Source organism: Paralichthys olivaceus, chromosome 20 (genome assembly GCF_024713975.1).
Source record: "Paralichthys olivaceus isolate ysfri-2021 chromosome 20, ASM2471397v2, whole genome shotgun sequence".
In the NCBI taxonomy this organism is placed as follows: domain Eukaryota; kingdom Metazoa; phylum Chordata; class Actinopteri; order Pleuronectiformes; family Paralichthyidae; genus Paralichthys; species Paralichthys olivaceus.
In genome coordinates, this window is record NC_091112.1 from 4,989,351 (window position 1) to 5,016,559 (window position 27,209).

Here is a 27,209-nt window from a genome sequence, read left to right on the forward strand (position 1 = left end):
ATGAGTCGACATGTTCATCTTTACCTCTTGGTTCATGTAAACTAAGATTGATTACGAGCCATCATTCAATTATCTAAGCTTCTTATCCTGTAAAGGTCGTGGCAGACCGGAGCCAATCTCAGACGACATTGGGCAAAAGGCGGGGGTGCACCATAGACAGGTCGCCAGCGAATAACAGGCCTCACATGCAGAGACAAACAACCATTCTTTAGTCTCCAATTAACCGAACGCCAATCTGTATGTCTTTGGACTGTGGGAGTACCCGGAGAAATCCCACTTGCAAATTCCAGACAGAAAGGCACTGACCGAACTGGGATTCAAACCAAGAACCGCTGTGCGTCTGTTCCAAGAACACAAACAAACTAGAACTCAAAGGCAGCCATGCATGGTTTTGTTTCAGTGGTCAAGACCAAGTGAACTGACCCACAGGTGAGAAAGTGACCTCACCATTAGGATGCTCTTTGCAAGTCATTGATAATCAGGTAAAGATCCATGAGGTAGGTTTTTTTTTTAAATTAAATACCAAACCAATACCATAACAAAGCTGCAGCTCTTAATCACCTCCCAGCTCCCAGTGTGTGAGTCCCACTGCCCCTCTGGAGGAAAAGGAGATTCGTGGCACAAATATCTATAGGATGCATTGAACAAATGTCGAATAGGTCCCCACAGGACCCCCTGTCGAGCTTGTGTCTCGCTGTCTGGGATTGTGAGTGCGTGTATGTGTGCGTTAATGTGTCCTCCCCCTCTCTCGTTGTTTATTTCCTCTCTCTCTGTCTGTCTCCTTGACCGCTGTGCCCTGCTCGTCCCTTCCACAAAAGCGCTCATTCGTCCATCTCAGCCGTTTCCCAGCGGAGGTCCGTGGGCTGAGGAATCCCCTTAAGAGTGGGCCTTTTATCTGGAGCGGTGCCAGCGGTAGGAGAGGTCTGATTTAAAAGGGAGCCTCTGTAGACCCGCTGTCAGGCACAGAGAGAGGCAGACCTGATGGATATCTGAGCTTCTCAGAGAGGCTGGCACAGGGAGGCCCAAGCCGGCCAACAAAAACTGCTGGCCTCTATCACATTCTCCCACTCTTGTTCATTCATTTCCGTCTGCCTGATTCCATCTTTCTCACCCATCTGTTTCCTGTTTTGTTCGTCTCATGGTGTGTCGAGCTCTAATTTAACTTTCATAATGCACAGGCAGTTGTGCTAAATCAGACATCATTAAATTTTGAAGGTGCTGCAGAGGGTTGTTGTAGATTTGCAAGGTTGAGTTGGAAGAGAGGAATGAATGAAAGTGTATTTTAATAATGAGCTTTTTACTTGAATTGTGAACAGCAATGCTGCTGTGAATTCTGCAGTTGAAGGTTGTGTGAACTGTCCCGGGATTTTCTTCTTTAGAGAAGATAAAAATACCATCCACTGGGAATGTTTAAGTATTCTGTGGTTAAAACATTAGCAATAAAATCCTTTAAAATGTCCTTGATGAGCGGTCTGGTTTCGCTTTGACCCAGTTTCAGTGTTGCCTTGTTAGAAAATCACGAACGACACCTCGAGAAAACGTTTTCCTTCGTTTTTCTTGGTTTCAAGTGACGAAGAAGTGACAGGCATCCCTTCTATTTTACATCAAGTGTCGGCTGAATGATGAGCCAATTAAGCCTCGCTGCCGAGGTAGTCTGATTACTGGAGCTTACCGCGACGATACGGCCTAATTCTGCTGTAATGAGCGTGGCTGAGGAGGCTGGCATTACTCACTTTAGAGCCCTCCCTCAAAAGATGAGCTCATTCTGTGTGCTGTTATAGCAGAACCTGGGCTTTCACAGATATCTGCCAAGTCTATAAAAAGTCATTGTTCATCCCCCAAAAGTCGGTGTTATTGTCATAACACGATGAATCATGGAGCAGGCAGCACCCACTGCGTCATGGCGGAAAAGCTGACGGCCAGCTTTGGAAAGCAGTGACTGCACACACGTGGAATCTGAGTGGACACACGCTGAAGCCTCAGCCTTTTTTATTTGATAGTTTTAAATGGATTATCACAAATAAGCTCATTGTACAACATTGATGAATTAGGTGGCTATAAACCCTTTACATAAAGGGACACACTGATGAATGAGCTGTTTGGTCGTATTCTTGCGTTTTCTCAGTCAAGCAAATACAAGGACGGGTAGATTCAGCTATAGAGGTGACTCCTCCGTTTCTTAATACACAATTTATCTTCTACTTATGGTCTCTGCTGTTTTTAACCCCTCAAATGTCACTGATTTTCCTCAATGTCTTCTCATTAATTTCAAACTGTGTTTAAGTTGATTAGTGAATTAATATTTGATTAGAATTAGCAGGTAATGGAATAACCATGTAATCTATTTTAAACACTGGAATTTGCAGTAATCTCATCCCTTGCTGCCCTGTCACCTCACGCGAGTCAAAACTGCTCAAGACCCATTTTAAAGAACCGTGGAGGCAATTTATTAGAACTAATATAAATACTATTTGTAAAATCTTCATTAAGGACTCCAGGCTGTCTGCAAAAAAACATTTTTTTCTTACCGCCGTAATAAACCTGAGACTGGACTCAAACCTAATCAGCATAGGCCAATATCCTCTACTGCTCCTCAGGTATCCATATCCAACAGCACACACAGCAGTGTACAAATATTGGAGCACAGATTAATTTCCGCTGCCATTCGCGTCCACATACACTGCACCCCACGGTGCCAGTAAGATGTTAGGCTACCTCCCCTTGAACCTTCCATTCAATTAAGCTGTTTTCAGACATGACCTGCCGGGAAAGTCCAGAGAATTGCGTCCGGAGTTTACCTAGAGTTTGTCTTTTACACATGCACAACATAGAGGGAGGTTCTCCGCACCACCACGTTCACCACAGCAACAAATCCTCTGCACTGTTCAGGTGAGAGGTGGAGCAGCCTGATGCAGAGGCAGAAAGTGACGTCTCAACTCCACCAGCATCCCATGGCTGGTATCAACTGATGCTTTGCTTTGCCCAAAGAGCTTATGAGGTGGAATACCTTCTCTGACTTATTAGTGGTGAATCAGCACAGCTCAATCACAGGTTAAATGTTTTCCCCTCAGGATCTTAAGCAGAGAGGAGACCCACCAGCAAGTCTTAGCATTAATCACAGTCTGTCTTCAAGGCCTTAGATGGAAAGATAGCGGAGAAGACCTCTGAGTCTTTCAAAGCAGAAGCGGAAAGCGAGGCCTCGTGGGGCACCCTTGGGTGTTTTCGTGCACCCTAATTAGTCCTGTATTAGCCTGAAATCTTCCCTGGCTTTCTCCTCAACCTCGTCCCACTGATCAATCTCCTACTGCATATGCACTACATATCTTCACTGTCTCCAATGGATGTGGATTTCCAACACAAATAGAGGACGGATGACATTTCAGCTTACAAAGGAAGATGAAAGAGAAACTAAGGAAAAAACCAGGCCAGCAAATCGCTAATGTTAGAGCACCTACAGCTAAACAAGGCTTAATGTCAGTTATCGGCTTCTAGGCTAACATTACCCCGAGCATTTTATATCGTTTAGTTTTTTGGACGGATTAAAGAAGGAAAAAAAAAAACAAGCGAAGTGTTGTTTAGTTGTCACAGTCATCTTTGTGCTACAGACTCTAACCGGCTGCTGAGCAAACCTTACATGTGTTTGATGAAAGAAAACTGCAGCAGCTAGAAGACGGCTTTAATCAAAGTTATAGATATGTCAAGTCAAACACATGAAACAATAGTTCCACTCTTTAAAACATATTTATTAGTTTTTTTTCTGATAATTAGATGAGAAGAATACCACAATGCATCTTATGAAGCTACAACCAAGCCACCATGTATCATGGTAGCTAGCCTGGCCCTGCCCAAAGACGAAAAGATCTGCTTGCAAGCACCTTTAAGGATCACAAATTAATACTTGTTTTTCCTCTTAAATATAATGATGAAAAGTTGCTTTTCAGAACTTGCGTCCTATAAATATAGATTGAGTTATCTAGGCCTTTCCTTCTTCATCCATATCTCAGGTTACCTCAAAGTTAGAGATTTTATCTTCCTGGCATCAAAGCTAACATGTGTTGAGCTCACCAGAGTGGAGCTAATGCTCATGTCAGACTGCTTACGGAAACAAAGCTAGCAGCCATTAGTGTTATAGTGGGCTGCCATTAACGCTACATTAATTTAGCTCCTCATAGCAGGGCCATTGTTAGGTTCTGGATACAGAGCAGAGTGGAGAAGATTTTTTTTCCCCTCCGGCATCTAAATATAAATCCGTGTGACCTTTTTATTTCCCCAGATGTTCTACTGCAAAGTAGATTGCATCAGCTTTCAAACTGAGTGTCACAGCTTTATTTTCTCTCATCTTGTCTGCTAAATTGCTCTTTTCTCATTTCAGACCCATCCGAGGGCCATTTGTTCCACTGCTCTGGTTTTCTAGCAAAAGCCAGAACGAGAATTTTATGCTTTGTTTTTCTTTTTCAAGCTTTATTCTGATTTTACACCAAAAAAAAAAAAGCTCAGCTGCAGTTGTTTCTGAAGAACACCAGTTTTTGTTCAACCAAATTTCCTGTTGTTGTCTTGAACACCCTCAGGAGAAAAGCTGTTGTACTGTTCGACTTCCACTCATTATCTGCAACACGCAGTTTATTGCTGCATTTCTTGTTGCCACAAGACCTGTTTTTCTTTCCGTTTTCTCAGGAAAAGCCTCCACACTGCACTTGGCAATACTTAATTTTTATAGTCTGTAATTTCCGAATAATTTCCTAATATTTTCCATGCAAGTTTGCCAGGAAAAGTTTGTGTAGTTTGTTACTATGGAGAATCTTGATTTCCTTGAATGAACTGCTTCATTTCAATTTTGTACAGAAATCATATTCCCTCCTAATGTCCCCCTCTTTACCCCGTACACCCACCTGTCTGGCGTCTGAACATGCTGCTCATTATCCTTAAAGGCATTAACCTGCTCTATTGTACTCTCCTGTACCTACAAGGACCTCAGTAGTCTTGCACCATGCTGTATGCTGTTCATTAGCAAGCAGCCGGGCACCCCAGGCCTGCATATCTTTGAATATTCTCTGTAAGCATATTGAATGGGCCTCTCTAGATAACTGCTCACGCTCACTGTCAAAAACATGAAAGACCACCGTGTGCCTGTGTGTATATATATTGACCCACGCTGTGCGAAATATGCAGCTGTGACAGAAACTCGACAGAGGCAGCGGGTTTCAAAGCAAGTGGCTCCATTGTGGCTCGTTGCAATGCGAGGAATGATGAGGGCCTTAAGGTTGGAGAGTGGAGAGCACGGCTCGTCTCACACAAGCAGATACACTGTGGTCTCTGTGTAATTATCAAGCCTCAGGAAAGTGTGTGCAAGCATCTAACATCACCTACCGCCTTCACAACTCCCCTCAACGCACAGTATATACACACATGCTGCACACGTTGCACATGCAGGTTGGTCCAGGGGGCTCGTCTCTAAGCTGCCAGTAGGAGGAGGGCATGTAGATCTCGTGAGCACTAATTAAATGTATTTAACCCAAGGTCGTTCATACAGCCGAGTGAAAGACACGGGCGATACTCTGCGAGGAGTCCAGACTCGGCGAGGAGAAAGTGCGAGAGAAGAGGGAAAGATGCAAAACAAGGCAAAGAAACAGATTGAGAGTGAAGGAGGGGGTGAATAAAAAGGCTTAAGCATGTTGTAAATGTTTTATTGAGCTCCTTTTGAACTGCTCCATCTGAAGGCGTGTGCGTGTTCGTAAGTCTCAGGCGAGCACAGCGCCTCTCCCACAGATGACCCACTTAACATGGAGGATGGGAGGTGAGCCAGAGAGATGACCAGATGGATACGATGGAAACGTCCATGGATTACGCTGCTGTTTTTGGTTTTCATTGGGAAAAATCCACTTTTGTCTTTTGCTCCCAACAGCCAAAACTCTTTTTTTTAAGGGTATTACAAAGAGTAAATTAATCACATTACCCCCACTTCTAATTACTGCAGCATACAGGGTTTTATTCTTAATGAGGGCTTGGAAACAAAGTCAATAAATTAAGACTCTAGTAAGTTGAAAAATGCCTAAAGCCCAAAGGTGATGATCTAAATTTCTTATGTGTGTTTCATGTCACATTTAAGACAAGAAAAGCAGGTAATCTGCATAATTTCAAAACTGGAACAAGGAGATGTTTGGAATTTTTGTTATTATTATTAATTATTTAAAGTAAAACAGAGCAAAGACGATGACTCCGAACACACGGTAACGCTGCCTCGTGTTTTCTGGATGTGGAGTTTGACACTGTGCAAACCCTCGGGCAGCCCCAAAAAAATCAGACAATAAGGTTTGGACAGATTTAAAAGGAGTAGAGAGAGGGAGAGAGAAATTTCAAAAAGTGAGAGGAGAGGAAATAATGAGCAGGGAGTTGTTGTGATAACAGATTAAATCACCAGGAGCCGTCTGGTTTGTGTTTTGTTGTAATTGCGCGCCGCTGTTAGTGGGTTAAACCAAGCACCTTGTCCTAACTATCTTTATTCAACCATAATGCTATTGTAATATTTAGCAATACCATTAGCACTTAAAGCTCTCGCAATTGGACTCTCAGTCGGAGGTAAATCCATTACTGACAGATTAAATTGGATGTGTGTGTGTGTGTGTGTGTGTGTGTGTGTGTGTGTGTGTGTGTGTGTGTGTGTGTGTGTGTGTGTGTGTGTGTGTGTGTGTGTGTGTGTGTGTGTGTGTGTGTGTGTGTGTATTTCTGACTTGTTTGCCAGAAGGTCTCATTTGTCGTGGATGGTTAATGCAGCAGCAGCAGTAGTAGTGGTGGTGGTGGTGGGATTGTTATGACTTTCCTGAAGTAGAAAATGTGCCATTGCCAGAGCGGGTGACTAACACCACAAAGCTGCTGCCCCGACGTCCCATTGGAGAGAACTACATGCTTGGATGGGAGATGACATTCTCTCACTGAGTCAGATCAAAGCAGCCAGATTACTCTCCTCTTCCTTGTTGAGTTGAAGAGAAGGGACGCTTCCCAGCATGTTTGTGTTTGTGTGTCTGCAAAATAAGCTGTTACTGCTCTGCGTGTAAATAGATAAAAAAAAGGTTTACCCTCTTGCCACACTGCACTTTGATAATCTGCTACACATGCAAGTTGAGGAAGTCACGCTGTAATTGCTGCTTACTTTTCTCCCTTTTCCTCGCCGCTCTCCCTCGCCTGTGCGCCTTGGTATTTTGTACCCGTTTGTCCTTCTCCCTCTCCCGCCTCACCTTACCTTTTAACATTTATGTCTTTGAAATGAAGAGGCAGGAATGCTCAGTAACTGAAGTCATGGTTCTGTGGCAACAATATCCCTCTGTTACAGGTACAAGAGGAGAAGGGTGCTTCTCTGCTCCGCTGCACTGCAGAAATGCCTGGGAGCGGCGCTTCTCACTGAGAACGGGAGTGAGGGGAATGGGAAAGAGGCCCCGTTACACCTCACATTAAGATTCGTCCTGTTCCCAGATTGTATTCAGATACGATTAATCCCACATTCCATTTGTTCCTGGCATTAAAACTGTCTCTGCGGTATCGGGGGTTTGCTCTTTCCCTTTGTGAGACACTTGTGAATGCCATGTGTAAACTGAGATAGGAGGCAAGAGAAAACAGATTTTTATTTTTTGTACCTTTTCTTCTCTCTTCGATCTTTGAGGGGGTTTTGGACAGAGCATGCCTATTCATCGCTGTCAAAGCTTTCTTATCAAAATTTATTTTGCTTGCCGTTCGTCTCTGTTGTCCTCATCACATCCCTGGGAAACAGATAGACACGTAAATATATATAAAGGCTTTCACAGAAGAAAATACACTGAGAAAGTCAAGATCTTCGTAGATAAACGAAAATATATTTCAAAGACTTTATCACCATCATCAGCGGATTCATTTAATCTGATTCACCGAGTGTTTACTGGGACTTTTTACTGTTGACATGCAGATCTGTGCCACTGACAGTACTGACCTTTGAGAAGAAGAACCAAAAGGAGTTGCCATGGTACATTTCAGTCTGTTCAGTTTTTATCTTCCACTCATAATCTGAAACTAAATGATTCCTCTGGTTCAGGGACAGAAACCTTTTCAGCTCCAGCTTCTGAAATGTTTTTCTCAGTCTTCTATGATAATAAGATGAATATATTCTGGATTTAGGATTGTTAGTTAGATGATTTAAAGATGTTGGGCCCAGACTAAAAACCAAGCATATAATTGAACATAAGAATAGTCGATGACAACAATAATCATGACTTGCAGTCTTTCCCGAGTCCTTAAAGTACATCCAAGTCTCTCATCATGACTAGTAAATTTTCAGAACAATAGAACATAAGAACTTCCCAGGCCCCATACTGCTCTGTACTTTGAATATTCAGGAGTTGGACCTATTAAAAGAACATGGGCACCATTATCGCAGCCTCAGAAGGAAATTTTTTGGTAATTTCCATAAATCCGAGACTTGTAACTTCAGTCAGTGATGAGACAGGAGTGAGGTTTGCAAGTTAACACGCAATTGAGAAGAATTTAGTTTCTCGACTTAGAACTAAGAATAAAAAACACAGTGAGCTCAGACATTAGCAAGCAGTCTCTCTGTCATGACCGTCCTTTTTTTCGCTCATCCTCCGTTACAGCTGTCGTTCTTGGCTGTTTGACAGAGTTTCATCCCTGGTTAATTTCTCCAGTAAAGAAACTGAACATGTTTTCACGCGTCATGACTTTATTTCCTCTGTGGCAGAAGAAAAAAAAAAAAAGGGAAAAATGCTACATCAGCCTTCAGAAACTCCTGCAGACGAAACTGAGCAAACTTCTGAGGGCTGAACAGACTCATTAAAGACCGACTTGAAGTCTGGCAACATTACAAACAACCCATAATGCAACGCTTCCCTCAGACGACTTGTGTTATAGAAAAGCTGATGTAATAAACAATTGTCCTCAAATATAAGATAAAGAGAAAAACACATCTTATACTCATGCCTGGGTGGAACGATGTGATTATTTCAGTTCTTCAATAAAAGCAGTGAATGTCCGTAGCGTTAAATATCCCGTTGTCAGTTTTGCACACACGCACCTGTGACTCTGTTCATATTACATGAATGTGACTTTGATAGAAAACTTGTTGCTTTCTTGGACTCCCTGAAGTAAACGATATGAAATTCCCTCTGGTTGTGTTGCGGAGCCATGACAACAGACAACAGACGCGTCACAGCGTTGACAGTACACACGGATATGAGATAGCCCGAGGACAACAGCCACCTCATGTGCAGTGTTCTCTTGATGTTCTCGTGTGAGGATCTAAGTGAAGCCTCTGTGAGCAGAGAAGTGACACTTTCAAAAATGACCTCCCTACATCCTCTTGTTTTTGTTTGTCGTCCTCCAAGGTTTTCAGCACAAAGCCCATACATGCATAAGGTTCAACAGTTTATCAGATACAGGAAATCTACCCTGTGATACATCGGCGTATGTTGCTAGGACACGATTTATTCACTCAAACCTCCCGACACGTACGCACACGTGTCGTCTGCATGTTGTTAAAGTGACAGATGAACACACACAGAGACGACAGACAGCTTCTCCCTCTTATCTGTGACATCTACAGCTTTCGGTTCACTTGCTACCAAAGCTCCGAGTCAAACCAATCGCCACAAAACTCGTCTCTCTAATAACTCACCTCCTTTCATTTCCTCTCTTCTCTTTTTCTTCTTTCTCCTCATTTCTTTCTTTCGTTTTTTTTTTTTTTTTTTTTTAACGCCCACGCCTGCTTTTAATCTTCCCAGACTTTTAATGGTTTCAGGTCCAGTCGTCTCACAGATGGCAATTGTCGGTGTTAAACTGAGGCATGCGAGTGAGTGGATGAGAGAGTTTCCAGAGAGGATTTTAAGTAGCACCTTCAACCACTTTTATACTTTTTTTTATAAAAGGTTTTACACAAAATCCATAAATTGGCTTTTGGCCCAGTTCCATCTCCTGCTCTATTCCCCTGTATGCTTCTATAATGTAGGCTGCAAATATTACTCTTGCTGCAGATATTATTCTTTTGCCAAATCTGTCAGGCAGAAGGGATTTAGTGCTGGTTTCAGCAGAGATGAGCTGTTTTTTTCTCTCTCTTTTTGTTCTTGGAAATGGTGCACAACAGCTCCAATAGTTTTTCTTTGTGCGTCGGAGAGATGAGCCCATTTCTCTCCCGTTGCACGAGGCTTATTAGTTTTCACTGTCAGCCCCCTTTTCCTCCACTGCTGGTTCCTCTCTGTTGGAGCAGGGCCTCTGCTCTCAACCACAGCTCATGATTGTCTGTGCAAAACTATAAAGTGATTTCTCAGACTTATCACATTATGTTCTGTCCTGAAATAAGCATTATCTCCCACAGTGGGTCTTTATTCGAGTTGCTGTGCAATTTTGACCAGCGGGGCCGTTTCTCTACCGGGGAGGCCGAGTTGTTTATGAGCTTATAACCGTGATTCATTTTCTTAAACATAAGGGCTTTGCTGTGAATGCTAAGTGGCTGTGGTTGATGGCTTGAGATCAGTTTGTTGAAAAAAGAGCCCTCAGTGTGTACGTGTTTCTGTGCAACGACCTTGTGGCCACAACACGCCACAGTCCACGTCGCCATGTGTTCTCTGTAGCTTTTGCAGCTCCAGATGAATTGAACGCAGAGGGACGTCACCCTTTCCTGTGTCTTTTGCTCTTGTCGTGCCTTTGTTGCTCATTTGTTTTCTTTGCAGACTCATTTGGACGGCTCATCACAGCTTGTAAATTCAGATTTTCCTGCTGAATCTCTGCTTTTTACCCTCCTCCTCCTCCTCTTCCTCTCCTCCACTCGTCTCCCACGTTGTTCAAGCCAAAGTTCCCACAAGCCCCAAGGCCACAGCTGTAGCTTGGCTGAGTCTACCCCTGACCTCCCCATGTAGCACCACAGAACAGCTGTTCCCTCTACACACACACGCACACACACACACACCAACCAGCCAAATGCAGCGCTCCAGGGGAGGCCTGCAGTCAGGGCAGTAGGTCTGCACTTTGGGTTCATCATCACTGTCTCCACACACACACACACACACACACACACACTCGGACATATGTGGTCTGACATGAACATGAGCTCTCTCCACTTTGCAAATATCAGAAAGATGTTTCCACACACATGTATTGACACCCCGGTTCTGCATACACACCCTCATGCAGACAACACAACTCCCCAGTCAGTCTGAGACACCAGGACCCTCACCGAAAGGCTTAGTCCTCCCTTTTGTTCGTCAGGGTGGGGACCGGCCTGACCTCCGACCCCTGTGCCGTGACCCCACCCAGCTTTGAAGCCTAAGTGAGGTCATATGAGAGCAGGTTAGCCCATCAGGGGTGTGTCATATGACTGAGATGCAGCAGTTGTAGCCGAAGGGGCTTTTAGTTGTGATGGAATAATGGAGATACAAAGGAATGTGGACAGACAACAGGATACGCACAAACTCACACAAAGCATAATCCACCATAATTATTGTGTCAGTCTTTTTTCATTCATATTTATTTTTTTACCTTTTTATACGACCACCCAAAAAGACGAATGCATCATAAAGACTCAGGCTGTAATATACAGGACATCGGACCTTGACGTTAACATTTATATTCGCCTGATATGGAAACGTTTTCCTGAATGTGAGGTTTTGTTTTACTGTTGGTCCAGAAACTCAGGAATCATGTTGTCACAGGTATCGACACAAGTGCTGCGGCTTTTATTCCTTTAACACCAACACCTGCAGGTATATGCAGGTGGTTTTGAACGTGGATAAACCTGCTCAAATATCTGACTCCTTTCTCAGACAAGCCCCTAACATTTCTAAAAAAAAAAACACAAGGTGTATATGGTCAAATATCAAACCTCAACGTTGGCCGAGGTGCATCTGCAGCTCTGAATATGGAAACCTGCTATGAATGGAAAGGCTGATTGTTAATTTCAGAAAGGAGTTTTGCAAATAATTCAAACAAGACCCAGCGCTGGGTTTAATATCAGACCTCACGTGCACCGACTGAGTTGCCAATAATGGAATTCATTCACTGTTCCCCACTGTATTTATTTCCTGTAGCACAATATTGCACTTGCTCTGACTCTTCATGCAGACACTCAAATGTTGCAGGTCAGGGGTCCACGCCGACAACATGGAATCTCACCTGTAGAGAAGCACACACACACACACACACACACACACACACACACAGATACAGAGCGTAGCCGTTGCTGGCTGGGAGTGTTGGCTGAATGTGAATGTAGACCTCCAGCTGACATCCATCCATGATTAATGAGAGAGTCCGGGTGAAGTTTGGCTCCTTAATGAATACAGTTTGAGAAGTTGAAAAGCCTATCAATATTTGACATGTCTCTTGAATATGTTTGCATAATTGATGCAGGAATCCAAATTGAATCATAATTGCATCATTGTGAGCGTTTCGTCCTCTTTCGCTCATTATTCCTCGTGTCCTTTTGTGTCCCGCTCCCCGTGATATTTTTCTCCCAGGACCAGATATCCCCCCCCGCCCCATCACCGTCATTTTCTCACCCACATGCACACGCACTCAGATGGGTGCCGACAGACAATCAATGTGATCTCGGGGTTTGACTGACACATGGCACTGATGAACCCACTAGGTAGCATATCGCTTTGCTTGCCTCTCTGCTTGTGATTGACATCTGTACCTCCACCTCCACATGTACACACACACACACACACACACACACACACACACACACAGACACACACCCTGTGAGCACGAACTGTCACAGACATCCTGCTGCTCTCCAGTGTCGTGCGATGCCGACATATTCTGTGTTTGATGCTGATGTCAAACTCACTCTCATGTGATTGTGTGTGTGACAGAGAAAATGAAAATCCTCCAGTTGTCACCTTCGTCTATTGAAGGACATAGATAATAACTGAAATACAGTAACTATTCATTGTGTATTGTTAAGAAACCAAACCACACTGTTTAGGTTTTATGACACTATTGTAGTAGAGACAGTAGAGAACCCATCGTACGCACATAGATTTGGAAGCTGGTTGCACCAACTTGTATTTAAATGGTTCGGAGGCTTGAGGAACGAATGAGCGCTTCCTTTTTGCCAAGTTGTGTGTTTTCACTTTGTCTCACGTTGTGTTAAAAACCATGTTTTGTATACACCGAAAAAAATAGCACGTTTACTCCCCATCGAATGAAGAATCGTGTGACACATAAAAATACTTTGATACTCGATTCTGGAGCTGAAACTATTTATCTCTCAATTATTCAAGCAAAGATGTTCCGCTCCTTTCACAGTGACTCAGATGTGATAATAAAATAAATATCTAAAAGTTTTGGGGGTTTTGGTTGAATGAAACAAGTTTTATGATAATGGCGATTACAAACTTTTTTAAACAAACAAAATTGACATTTTAAACAATTTTTCATAATTTGAGATAAATATTAGGTGATAAATAATGTAACAGCAGATTAATCATGAAGAAAATAATTCTTAGAGGCAGAATCTTATGTTTAGTAGTGTAGAAATACAAAGGTAGAAATACATGTGTAAGTGTAAGTGATCGGGAAGACACACACAACACACTTGTATAAGCACATCTAACATTTACATTAACGATATATGAGAGATGACTCGAGCACACTTGAATATATATTCAAAAAGTCACTGTGTCTTTTAAAAAATCTGTGTGTGTGTGGCAGATGAAAAGACATCTCAGTGAGGGGTAACTCAGCCTCTTCTGCGCTCCTCGTTTCAGTGGCTCTGATGACAAAATGTGTCAGTGTTTAAAAAGAGGCCGCCGCGGTGCATGTGCTGACATGTCTAAATCTGAGACTGTCTCACACATGTGGATCGACACACACCAACACGCGCACGACACACGTACGACCACACAAACTGAAGTGCACGGCGAAGCTTCCCGAGGGCCATCTGGAAGTCCAGAGCCGAGCACAGCTGGTCCCCGGTGAACATCCACCGAGTCTGGACCCCTCATCTGCAAGATCACACAGAGAGCCGCCAATCACTCACTTGTGCATGTGTGTGTTTGTGCACACAAGTGTTAAGCGTGATTGTCGGTGTGGAGCTGCTGAACAAAATAAATTATTGGAATTATTTCTGGATACGTGTGCGGAATATGTGTCGTCTAGTTTGAAATTGACCTCACTTCCGTCCTCTGGAGGGTTGTGTGTGTCTGTGTGTGTATGTGTGTGTGTGTGTAGTTGGGGACTCTGACTACTGCGCAGACACTAAATGTAACTGAAAAATTGCCTCCATCTGTTGGCAGTGGAAAAAATCCAAGAGGACAAATTGAAAAGATTGCAAGGATAAAGCCGTCATAGTGAATTAGTATCGCGGCAGGAAGACTTCTTGTTATCGGGGTATTTGTAAAATATTCAGGCTTACATGTGCGAGGGGGGGGTGGTGGCAGGGATTGTAGCTGGAGGGAAAGAGCGATGCTGCTGACTTGAACCGATTCAAAAGTTTTGTGCGAGCATGCCGAATGTGAGCCTGCATGTATATGAGCCCTATCTCTTCCAACATTTTTTTTTTAAGTCTTATGTGGTTCCCACCCACCACCTGCAGCTGTATTTGCTGCCCTGCTCTCATTTGAATGGTAATATGGATCCAGTGCAGCAATGCAAACTAGTGTGACATCTTGGAAATTCCTGACACCGAGTTACTTTAGAATTCAAGCTTGCAACGCTGAGTTTCTGGGACTTTCCTGGCAAAAAAAAAAAATCTGGTTAATTCATTGGCAGCTCGACATGTGTTCACAGTGACGGCTGCGGCTCTCCAGTTTAGTCAGGGCCCACAAACGTGTTCTCAATGTAACAGAGTTTTTAAGTCTAAGTTTTGGATTTGATGTTTCTAAAGGTTTTTTTTATATTTGACTGGAGTAAACCTGTATCCACGCAAGGTGAGAGTGAAATAGAGCTAGAGAGAAATAAAGCAAAAGGAGTAAGAGATATATTAGCATGGAGCGATCAGTCAGCGATTCCCCTCAAGAAATTGGACTTGACGGCGCAGAAAGACCTGTCATATTAAGCCCCGCTTCAGATCTTACACGCAGATATAGAAGTTGAAATCCAGTCAAGATGGACGTCCGAGTGCAAGAAAACCTCTCAGGTGCGTCTCTCTCTCTCTTGCGCTTCATTCGTTTTGGACAGAACCTTGTACTCGTTGTTTCACTGGCACCGACACGCACTGTCCCCCTCGTGCAGATGATGCAGACCAGTGTTCGGGTGCGTTTGTTTTGTGTGTCAGCACACCTGTGTTAACAGCTGGCCCCTTGTAATGCAGTCTCATCCGGCTAATAACATTAGGGGGTATGTTACAATCTGGACGAGTTTGCTTTATTAATTTATTGTTTGATGCTTTTAGGCTGCTCTGGATTTTGGTTAATCCTGAATTTGTGGGATATATTTAGTGTTTTGCAATGCATGCCGACCACGTAACCGATATAAGGTTGATCTGAACCGAGGATTCTCTAGTGCGAGGAGTCTCCCTGATTTCCAATCTGCGTCTCAACTGGATCGTCCAGTTTTTCTCCTCTTGTCACGATTAAAGGATTAAAAATCAGGTTTTCCATGTTTTAACAATCAGTCAGGATTTGAAAATCCTCCGATGTGCAGCAGGCATGTGTTGTTGTAGCAGCTTTTTTTAGCCATTCAGAGACTTGAGACATTTTCAGACATGACGCGTGGGTAAAATCCAGAGGGCTGAGTTTACCCACGGTTTTCACACAGAGACAGGAAGTGACTGTGATCAGAGGCAGTTCTTCAGCCACACAGTCATGTTGACATATACTGAATCACACATGGACAGGAGAGCTTTATGACTGTGTTTCCTGCTGCCACATAATCCTGCAATTCTAACATGTGGCCAGCGACGCCAGTCAGAGCAGCCACCATGACCTCAGTTGTGTTGTATTTGTCGAGCTCCGCGCTGACACAGGACCGTCATTGTGCAGGAGGCAGAGAATCTTCACAGTCCTGTAAGTGGCTGTAATCAGGCTGTGGACAGACCTCAGGGTCGTCACGGGTTTGACCACAGAGAGCCTGTTTGTTTGTCCGCGCAGACCTCTGGGTCGTTCCGTGCTAATTGGAACTAGCATAAGCTGGCTAATGAGGGCTAATTAGGCTAATGAATTAGTTTCCGAGTGTACAGCAGACGTTATGGCGGAGGAGGAGGAGGAGGAGAGATGAGAGAAAATGGACAGGCGCACATCTGGATGCACACATACAGATGCTGATGCGTACTTTTCTACTTAGCTGCAGGGTAAATAAGTGGAGAGGGTGAGAGCACAGCGACGAGAACACACACACACACACACACACACACACACACACACACACACACACACACAGACACTCACACACACTCACACTCCAGTCACACACTGCTGATTCTCCTCTCAAGCTCATATTTGTCACTATACGCATGTGCGCACACATTATCATCCTCAAACACACACTCAGTAACATATGTGAAAGCAGCTCCTAACCTCCCACACACACACACACACACACACACACACACACACCAAACTCAGTTCGTCAGGAGCCAAAGATGCCCTCTTTTTACCCACAAGCCCATTTAGCCTGCACATCTGTCATAGTCTCATGGGAACACACAACAATATGCTTCAGCTTAGACACTCGTGTTTATAGAGAGTACGAGGCTCCTGTTTAATTACTGCTGGATTCTGTACTTGCTGTGTTTGGGACATTTTTACCAGACAAATGAACACATCTGTGGTTTGACGTTCCTAATTAGTAATAACTTTTTTTTTACATTCTTTGACGCACCATCACTAATGGTTGAAGTTCGAAATTGTTCTTGTGTGTAGAACATGGAACTATAAATAAAGATGCGTTTTCACTTCCTCCTACTATTCGGAAATTAAGCCCAAAAATATCCCAGATAAGAACAGTAGCAATCAGGGGGGTGGAGCCACAGTATCAAGGCTCCACTGACCTACACGCTCGACCAATCGGGAGTCAGTCTCAGCTGTCAACCAATGACGTGTCACCTTGTTTTCATCACATCAAATAACAAATTAAAACCAAACTTACTGGAAAAAAATAAGACTTGAAAGAGCACAGATCACAAAAAGCTATTTAAATATTTGCAAAAAATTTAATCCATGTGTATTTTGAATTTTTATTTTGGCCCCTGTCCCATCTGCTAACATGGGGGAGGCTGGGTTTATGACCTATACTGTTTCTATCTTTATATGCAATCAATGGCACACAAGGACCCACACACACTTCTGACGACAAGGAAAGAGAAGAGAGAGGTCAGGGAAGCTAATGTAACAACAGTCTCAATAAGAACACACTCAGGCCGGATGTGGTTTGGTGTTTTCATCACCGTGAGGCTCCGAGTTCTGGGGACTACAACTGAAATAAATCTCCTGCTAGTTTCTGAATTTAATAAGAATTCAAAGTCAATCTTTCATCGCTGCTATGCCAAAACTTCCTGTTTGAGCCTAGCAACAGTAACTAAGGAGTCAGGCCTCAGCAAAAGGTCAATTGAATACTGCAGTTTTTCATTCTATCACTACTGATTATTATCTCACTTCGCCCACCACTGCTCACGAGGGAGCAGTCCGGGTGGTGGAGGCCAGAGACGTCGTCTGATTCCACCAGAGTTTCTTTCAGCCACCGCCGATGTTAGCAACGCAGTGTGTTTACTACAGAAGAAACACACACACTCTCAATCCCTCTCCCCTCTCACTCCCTTATCCCCCGCCGGTGCGGATGAAGCACCAATCCCGTGTAATTAAGTTGCCGCAAATGAAGGCACTTAATGACAGGTTGTCACGGCAACAGGGTTAGGATGACACGTGCACTCAAACGCACCGCAGCGCTTTCATATGCATACAAGACACCGGGTCATTTCCACCGTGCTTTATTAGGCAAAGACTTGTTTTCTGTCATCTTTGTTTTGTATGCATGCTGACTTCGTTTCCTCCTGTTTAGAGGCGTCCTTCCAGCATGCTGCCACCTTAACCTTAATCAACACAGCTCGCTCCGGTGTCACAAAAAATATAAATACGCAGACTCAATCACATCCCGCAGGCTCAGAGCACAACAGTGGCGTTCCCTCAGCCAGCTCAAGGTCACATAGACAAAAAAAAACAAAGGGAGAGCCGAGGAAAACAGAGGAGAAGAGGTGGAAAAGAAGAAAACAACAGCGGAAGCAAGCTGTGGCCTCTGAACCACAGACTTCAAACTAGCAGGAGGCTCAAAGGAAGGAAAAGGAGTGAGGAGAGGAAGAGAGAGGCAAGAAGAAAGGAAGTGAAAGTGGGTTTACATGGCAGGGGACGTCCTTGTCGGGGGGCTCCACCTGCGACCGCCGCGCCTCGTACAAACCTTGAAACCAAATTGTGACTGTGAGGCAAAGTCTAGGGTTGCTAAGGTTTGCTACTGCTGCTTTTTTCAGTAGAAACCAGCAAATAAGCCTCGGGTTAACCTGCAAGCTGCTGAAGACAAAAATGTATATTATCGATTGTTTGGTTAAAAAGAAACATGAGCCAGAAGATGGAAGCAGTTAGATGAGACATGCCACAGAGCTTCTGTGAGTTAAATCCACACATTGATATTCAGTGCCATCAGATGGTGGTCTGTTTTGCATGCTGTTGCACACATGCACACTAACACACACACATATATACAAACATGCACAATCAGACACCATCCATGGAGGCAGCTGGTGTGGAAATATGGGCTAAGATAGCTTCTTCGTCTCCATCGACAGGTGATGGAACGTCAATGTGAGGGCGTGCAGCTGTCGCTTGTTTGCGTTGCGTGTGTGTGTGTGTGTGTGTGTATGCGAGACCGTGCACGTGATAACTGCATTATGTGCTGCACAGAATGTTGTGCATGTAGATGTCAATGAGGGTGGGATTTTATCACAGCCTGTCACGTCCCTGCACTTCATTAGAGCTCGGCTAAAGGAGAGACGAGGCAGCATCTCGCCAGCAACATCAGCAGTCACCATGTCGTGTGCGTGCGTGTGTGTGTGTGTGTATGTGTGTGTGTATGTGTATGTATGTATGTGTGTGTGTGTATGTGTGTGTGTTTGGCTTCCAGCTTCACCCTGTCAGCTCAGTCCATATTCACAGGCACACAGAAGGCAGCATCAGCAATCACTGTCACACTTCTGTACAAGCTACAGTACACTCACAGCAGTGTGTGTGTGTGTGTGTGTGTGTGTGTGTGTGTGTGTGTGTGTGTGTGTGTGTAACCTTCACCTTGCTTGTATAGACTATGGCTAAATGAAAAATGATTTTCTGCCTCACCAGTCTCTTAACCCCCAACCTGTTCAACCCTCAGGGCTCATTATTTCCATTTTTTCACAAGATAAATAAACAAAGTACATTTTGCAATTATTGTTGAATGAACGTATATTGATGTATATTGATTTTTTATAGAACACTATTGGTGGCACAGTCACTCAACTCAACTCTTCACCGAGGAGGTTATGTTGTTTGTTTGTTAGCAGGATTATGCAAAAACCACTGAAGTGATTTCCATGAGATTTTGTCGATGGTTGGGGAATGACCCGAGATTCCAATAAATTCCAGTTTCTTTGTTTGAGTATAATCAATGGATCTTAATGAAAGAAATCAGATTTGGTGCAGAACCAAAAATTCTGATCAAGTGAAATTAAATTTAGTCTTATAAGGAGACTGTTGGGCCTTGGCGAAGGAAAGCACCCTCCGGTGACTTTGGAGTTTTAATTGCTGTTTGTCTGACTGAACTTCTGGTGGATCTTCTTTAACATTTAAAATTATGTTTCCATCAGAGAATCCGGTGCAAAATTAATTCTTCTCATTTCTGCTTTCTGGTAATTTTCTCCTTTTCGGTTTCTCTCTATATTAAAGCACATTTTCTGAGCCATCATTGTTTTAAGCAGCTGTCGTTCACTTTATAATTTTGTGATCATCGTGTTCTTGCAGCAGGAAACAACTTTGCATTGTGACAAAAAATCTGTGAGAGACAAAAATAAGTTCTACCTTTTGTAAAATTGCATTATTTAATTAAAATAGGTAAAAAAAAAGAAGAAAGAGGAGAGAAAGTAATTAGACTTCAGACAGCAGCCCTGTCGAGCCTGGTTCTTTTCTGTTGACTGACACGCTGGCTTTTTCTGTTTGGTGATACTTATTAGCTCCGTGTTTACATGGGAACGAGGGAGAGAAATAATACACACGGGATGTTCTCTTGATGTTCACATCTAGACAAAGAGGGCATGAAAAATAAAAATGGAAGAAGAGACGAGAAAATAAAGATCAAAAAAAGAGTGAGACTGGAGGTAAAAAATTACGGAATGTTGATTCAGTGGAGGATAAAGTAAATGTGTGTATCATACAAGAAACATTCTCATTTCTAAACATGTATCACACACACACACACACGCACACACAAACAAACACACACACACACACAAACACACACAAATCACCATCGCTGTACTTGAGCACACAAACTGTCAAAACATGGAGAAGCAGCATGCGTGCAAACAAGAACACAATGATACACAGAAACACACTCTCTGTCAGACACACACACACACACACACACACACACACACACACACACCCAGAGGCAGTGGTGTGGTGGAAGCAGGTGTTGCTCTCAGCTCATTACCCCCGGCAGGGTTGATCACTCTGTTTGGAGAGCAATAAGAATCACTTCACTGGAGAGAGAGAGAGAGGGATGAGGGGGGCAGGAGGAGGAGGAGGAGAGAGAGAGAGAGCAGAGCATCCTCCTCCTCCTGCTTTAAGGATGGAGATGGAGAGAGAGGTGGAGGAGGAGAAGTGTGTGTGTGAGAGAGAGAGAGTGAGTTAGGGAAAAGGGACAGAGAGGAAAGGTTCATGTCTTTAAAAGTGTGTGAATGAATATGAAAGTGTGAATTTTTCCATATTGTGACAGTGGCAAACTCCACACGCTATGTTTAATTCATATTTGTTCAACCGTGACACACCACCAACAACATTACAGCAGTTGGCAGTGATGCGTGTCCTGTGTGTTCCTCTGGTTACACACGTTGTGCTCTTGTTTATGTCCGTGAGCTCACGTTGTGTGTCTGTTGTGTCTCTGCAGGTACGACTACAAGGAAATGCTCCACAACTCCACCTTCTGTTTGGTGCCCCGTGGCAGACGACTGGGCTCCTTTCGCTTCCTCGAGGCACTGCAGGTAAACACCACACACACACACACACACACACACACACACTCCCCCAATGTAAGAAAACACCAACATGCTGTAAATTCATACCAGTGATATAACGAGGAACAAATCGAGGCACTTCCCACCCTCAACCTCCCACATTTGTTTTAATAGTGCTGTATACCTCTCTCATTAAAGGAGCCCTAAATCATAAGCACCTTTATAGAGTCATTAATACAAACAAACAAGACCGTCACTGGGAGGATTAGCTGCTGCTTCTAGCTTCTAAACTACGTTTTATAGAAACGCTGGAAGGTTCGGAGGCTGCAGGAGAAATGCAGAAAACTCTCTCTGTTGTTCATTCGCTGTTTAACAACTATTTTGATCGTGAACAATTATCTTTCTCTCATTTCTGTCGTTAAGCCCAAAGCAACACTTTAATTTACCATCAAAGAGTCAGAATCAAGTGCAAAATCCTCCGCCACATTTGAAATGGGAGAAATTTCAAATGAGTTTGTTTTTTATGTAAAGATCGGCGGATTTGTTCTCTGAGGCAAAGTCGAGTTTGCTCTGTGAGTTTCCACTGATGGCCGACAGCGAATCACTTTCTGCAGCGCTGAATTCTTTGAGTCCAAATTGGGGAAGTCTTTTGTAGCTTATTAGCTGTGTTGCAACTTCAGTTTTTTTATTTGATCCCCCTCCACCAAAGAGGAATTGTTTGCAGAAGGAGTCAGTACACTGTAAATCCACGAGGGCTGCTGCACACTAGAGATTTTAGATCTGATTTGCCCCTTCCGACAATCTCGGGGGGGAGTTCCCGATGGAAGGTCCCTCGTAGCCGATTTATCTGAACAAATAATCCTGAAGTGTGGGGGGGGTTTACAAAATAATCTTAATGCTATCAATTAAGTCGGAGCCTCCCCGATCTCCAATAATTGGCTCTGACAGAAATCTGCAACAGGGAGAGTGAGCTGACCGGGACGCACCCCCAACCAGATGTTGCGCACTGTTGCAATAGACATTCACTGCAATCTGCCAGCCCACTGACTAAAATAATACAAAATATTTCAAGATAGAAAAGAAGGCGTCGTACACGTAGAAGAAGCAGATGAAGATGTCAACTTTGAAAGGCTTTCTTGAGCTTTTGGTGTTAAAGCCTGAGGCTGTGTTGACGTGTTGTATCAAAAAGACGTGATTTCCGCAGCAGAATTCTTACGTTCGTGTCCGGCCTCCTGCTGCTCAACCCCGCCGCCGCCTCTCCCCTGGATCTTCTGGTTTTCATGTTGTTTTGAAAATGCCTAACTTGGACAATCTCCAGCTGCGTTCTTCATACGTACGAAAAGCAAAATGTCCGGACGTTTTCCAGAGTTCACGTCTGTAAACGGCCTTATTGTAGTTTTCATTTTCTGGATCTGCGTCTACCTCAACTTAACTCACACTTCTGCGCATCTACGTTTTCTCATTAAGTCATTCCTTTGTCTGCACTGCACACATCAGCTGCTGCACTGTCCTTTACCTCTCCTCACCGAACACTGCTGCCGTCCACAGAGGTTCGCTTATCTCACTATCAGCTGCCACACACACACACACACACACACACACACACACTGCCGCACTTCACTCAGGAGGGAAATGTGCCCTCTCGTCTCCTCTCTCCACGCGTCTGACTCACCCCATCCATCGACTCACACCATCTAGAGGAAGACAGAGGGAGAGTATTTACAGGCTTTGGCGTCTGCATGAGAAAGCAATTCCTAATAGAGGTCAGGTCTGTGTGTTAAGTAAGTGTGTGTGTGTGTGTGTGCGTGTGCGTGCGTGTGTGTGACAGCAGCAGAGCCCAAGGGGCACTTCTGGTTTAGCTGACACCTTTATGACCTGGGAGTGACAGGGCCGTCATTACATCAAACTCCCACCACAAACACTCACTCACACACACACACTCACACACACACACACACACCAGCCGTTTTCTCTCCCTCTCCTCTCATCCCTCCATCTCTCTGCCACTCCGCTGCCAAAGGTCACATTCAGCTCCACTCCCTCTCCCCTCTTTTCATTTTTCATTCTATCTAAATCCACTTTCTTCTTCTTCTTTTTTTTTTTTTATCTCCTCTAATTCCCAGCTCTCGTCTCTTTATCATTTCTCCTGCTCCGAGTAATTAACTCTCCTGCACCTGAAGTCACCATTTTATATTAATGTGTCAACAGGTGCACAAAGTGACATCCACTGAGCTGCTCGCGTCACATTTGGTCCGAAACAGTCGTGTTTTTTTTTTTCCGATTTTCAGGCGCGTGAATGATTCAAGATCAATTTTATGAATCAAACAGAAACTATTACAAAAACATTTTCTGTGCTTCATTCACAAATATTGCAGCAGAGTGAATAAAGGTATTCAGCAGCTGACTACCAACTTTTTACTCCAGAGCGCTCGCCTCTGACCTACTCTCCGACAAGAGGCTGCTAATTTTTGGATATTTATATCTGTCATCATCATCATCACAGACATATGTTCAAACTCATTCCTGTTTATCTGATTGCTCAGCTGCTGTGTGAGCCTCATGTTTGATGTGAAACTTGTATCATGCACACGTGTTTAGTTTATATTTGAGCTTATATTTGTTCAAGGGACGAATTCTCTGCTAAATTTAAACAGGACTATTAAATATCTTTGCAATAACAATCGATATTTTTGGTTTTATTTCTGTACAATGGGAGGAAGTGTAGACGCTCAGCTCCGCACTGACAGACACAGTTGGCGACGAGCCAGTGGACCATGCGGAACAATTAACCCTTGAAAGAGCCGAAATACTGTTGATGCTGAAGAAATAATGTCTGCAAACACATTCACATGTTGTTCACAAAATTTGAGCTGCTGCCCTCTAGTGCCCAAAAAGATCAATTAAAGACCTTTAAATGTATAATCCAATTTTCATATTTCCATTAATATCAGGACCTTTCCGTCATTTAGACGTTTTTAATTTTTATTGTTTTTGAAGCAGCTGCTTTTTTCTCTCAGTTATTGAATTTCAGATTCAATGATTCCAATTTAGCCAATTATGAGATTTGTGCGCTGAGACATCATGTAGCTTGTAGCTGATTAAGTTTTACTTTACAGACATGAAATTATAAAACATCAATAATCCTTGTGCTGCTGCTGACTGGTTTTCTCTGAGACGTCTCTATGTCGCACCAAAGAAGCTTGAGCTAAAACATTAGATTTTGACCTTATGGGAGAATTGACTGTAAGAACAGAAAGAATCCCACAGACACAGTCCAGTCGTTGTAACCTCGTATGAAAAGAGCCACGTGACGGCTTTGACGAACAGAATCAATATGTAGCAGCGAAGGCTCCATTCGGTTGGAGCTGTGTTGTTTGTAAAGGATCATGTCCGAGCTTCACTCTCTGTGTGTGTGTGTGTGTGTTTGTGTGTGTGTGTGTGTGTTTGTGTTTTCAAGGCTGCGTGTGTGCCAGTGATGCTGAGTAACGGCTGGGAGCTGCCTTTCTCCGAGATCATCGACTGGAACACTGCTGCGGTCATCGGCGACGAGCGGCTCCTGCTGCAGGTAACAGCCCAAAGACTCTCTCACACTAAACCACATCACCGGAGAACTACAGCAGACAAACAGCTGCAGCCCCACAGCTGGAATAAAAACCTCTTTTCCTCAGATTGCTGAGACATTAAACACACTGGAGTGGTTTCCATCCAAACAAATCTGAAGCAGCATAATGAGTCATTGTCTGTTTGAAAATGTCACTCAAATCCTCACATTGTTACACGAGAGGGCAAATAAACAGAGCGGATTTAGCAGAAATGGCTCCAACTTCATGGGGGGGAAAGTAATTATATGCCCATTAAATTGAAATAATTTGAATGAAGTGTGTGATAATATTGTTTGACATTGAGTTTTATGATGTTTTATAATGAGCAGCTCAACGTGTGCAGACCCGAATGTGGCTGTGAAATCCTGTGTCTATTCGTTTTACAACAACACAATGATTTATATTATATATATATATATATATATATATATATATATATATATATATATATATATACACTCACAGAGCACTTTATTAGGAACACCATACTAATACTGGGTCTGATTTCTCTGCGCTATAAAGACTCAAGGTTGGAAAAGTTCCTTTGTGATTCTGCTTCACTTTGATTGTCCGCATCACATCATTTCTGCAGATTTGTTCTTGCAGCCAATCTCCTGTTTCACCACATGACAAAGGCACATGATCAGAGGTTTTTTTCTCCTTTTTCACAAATCTTTAAGATAAATAACTTTTAAATAAAAAGAAACCGCAAACAACTAAATATATTGAACTTGAATCTGATTCTGACGTGGTTCATATCAGTCAAGATTTATAGGCAATCTTAGCCAGGATGTTCAAATACCAAGTGAAGACCTGAAAGAAAAGCAACTCTACTCTCGCAGTTTAATTAAAAAAAAACTGTAGACTTGACTCAGACTTTCCCTCCAGGAGTCAGAGTCACTCTTTAGGGAACATTTGAGACTTGGATTTGACCCCAATCACCTAAAAATAGTTGTGGCTCCTGCAAACAAACTGCAGCACAGTGTCTGCTTCAGCCGACATTTCCCATCTGTTGATGGGAGTTTCCTGAGTGTATCCATGGGACCAATTTGAAAACTTCCTGTCACCACATTTAAGGTCCCAGATCAATCATTAAAAGCCAGCTTCCGTAATTTACTGCTGACTGACTGCTGTTTGTCGTTTTACAGATTCCGACCACGGTGCGTTCCATCCACCAGGATAAGATCCTGTCCCTCAGACAGCAGACTCAGTTCCTGTGGGAGGCCTACTTCTCCTCTGTGGAAAAGATAGTGCTGACCACACTGGAGGTGAGGATTCAAAACACACACATATATATACACACATGCAAACACCCGCCCTTCTTGCCTCTCTGCCTCCCTCTCTCCTCCTGCTCCTCTATCATCATCAATCTTTCTCTCAGAGCTACAGTGTCACAGCAGACTCTGCAATCTTTGCTCTGTTCTCAGCATCACTTTGGTCTCTTGGCGCGAATGTGTCGTTTACAGAGGAAAAAACGAAACTTCTCACAAAGCTGCTTTTCTGTTTTGTTTAAAGTGGATTAAAAAAGGGTGTAGCACTCAAATTGTGAACCCTGGAATCTCCATGTTTCACAACTTTATTAGCTCCCATAATGGAGTTTTGTTGATGCAAGGGGGTCAAGAGGCGCCAATGCCTGAATCCTCGGAGAACGCTAAGATTTCTTGTTAAAGTTAGATTAAACACGATGACCAAGAGATGCAGAGTGATAACAGAGAGAGACAGAGCATCAGGAAGCAGATGAAGAACAAACACAGCAGTTCTGACTAAAAAATGATAGTTGAGAGAAAAACAATGCTTAATGATCATACAGGAAGATGAAGATTAAAACAGTAAAGAAGTTATGTGTTTGAAGTCCATCCAGCTTTACTTGAAACTTTTAACTGCCACAGATCTACCGAGGCTCGATGGACAGAGAGAGGTGGAGCCTCCCTCCCTCCCTCCCTCCTTCCTCTGACCTCTTATTGTCTTGTGCGTCCACTCTGTTAACAATAACCCACTTTAGGGAATTTGTGACTGGAAAAACAATTCATCCGTCCAATCCCCGTCCCTCATTATCCAGTTTAAACAAGTGGTTTATAGATGCAGGGATGAAACCTGGGCGTCAGTGGTGTCACGGCGTGGTTACAAATGTCTTCTCCCTTATCCCATCACGCATTTAATTTCCTCTCCGACTGCAGCGCTAAAGCCTCGGAGCAAGGCTCTCCTCAATGCTACCAGCTTATTTACTCCATAACCTCCCAAATCATACATCAGAATTTGACTTTTACACACACACACACGCACACACACACAAGCTGCTACGTTGTCAAACAATCAGCACACGTAATGGGTCGAGGCTTCAGTGTCTAGAGACTGTCTGATTTTTGACTAGCTCTACATATCTGGTCTGTTTATCTACCCCGTGTCTCTCTCACACACACACACACACACACACACACACACAC

At 43.5% G+C, this 27,209-nt stretch overlaps 1 protein-coding gene across 1 annotated transcript in view; it reads left to right on the forward strand.

Moving 5' to 3' along the window:
- ext1b (exostosin glycosyltransferase 1b) overlaps positions 1 to 27,209 on the forward strand; it is a 97,195-nt gene that overhangs the window by 51,122 nt on the left and 18,864 nt on the right. Inside the window, exons 2-4 of the mRNA XM_069515730.1 lie at positions 21,097 to 21,190; positions 24,621 to 24,728; positions 25,914 to 26,033. Of these exons, the coding sequence (XP_069371831.1) occupies positions 21,097 to 21,190; positions 24,621 to 24,728; positions 25,914 to 26,033 (322 nt within the window). The remainder of the gene's footprint in view (positions 1 to 21,096; positions 21,191 to 24,620; positions 24,729 to 25,913; positions 26,034 to 27,209) is intronic.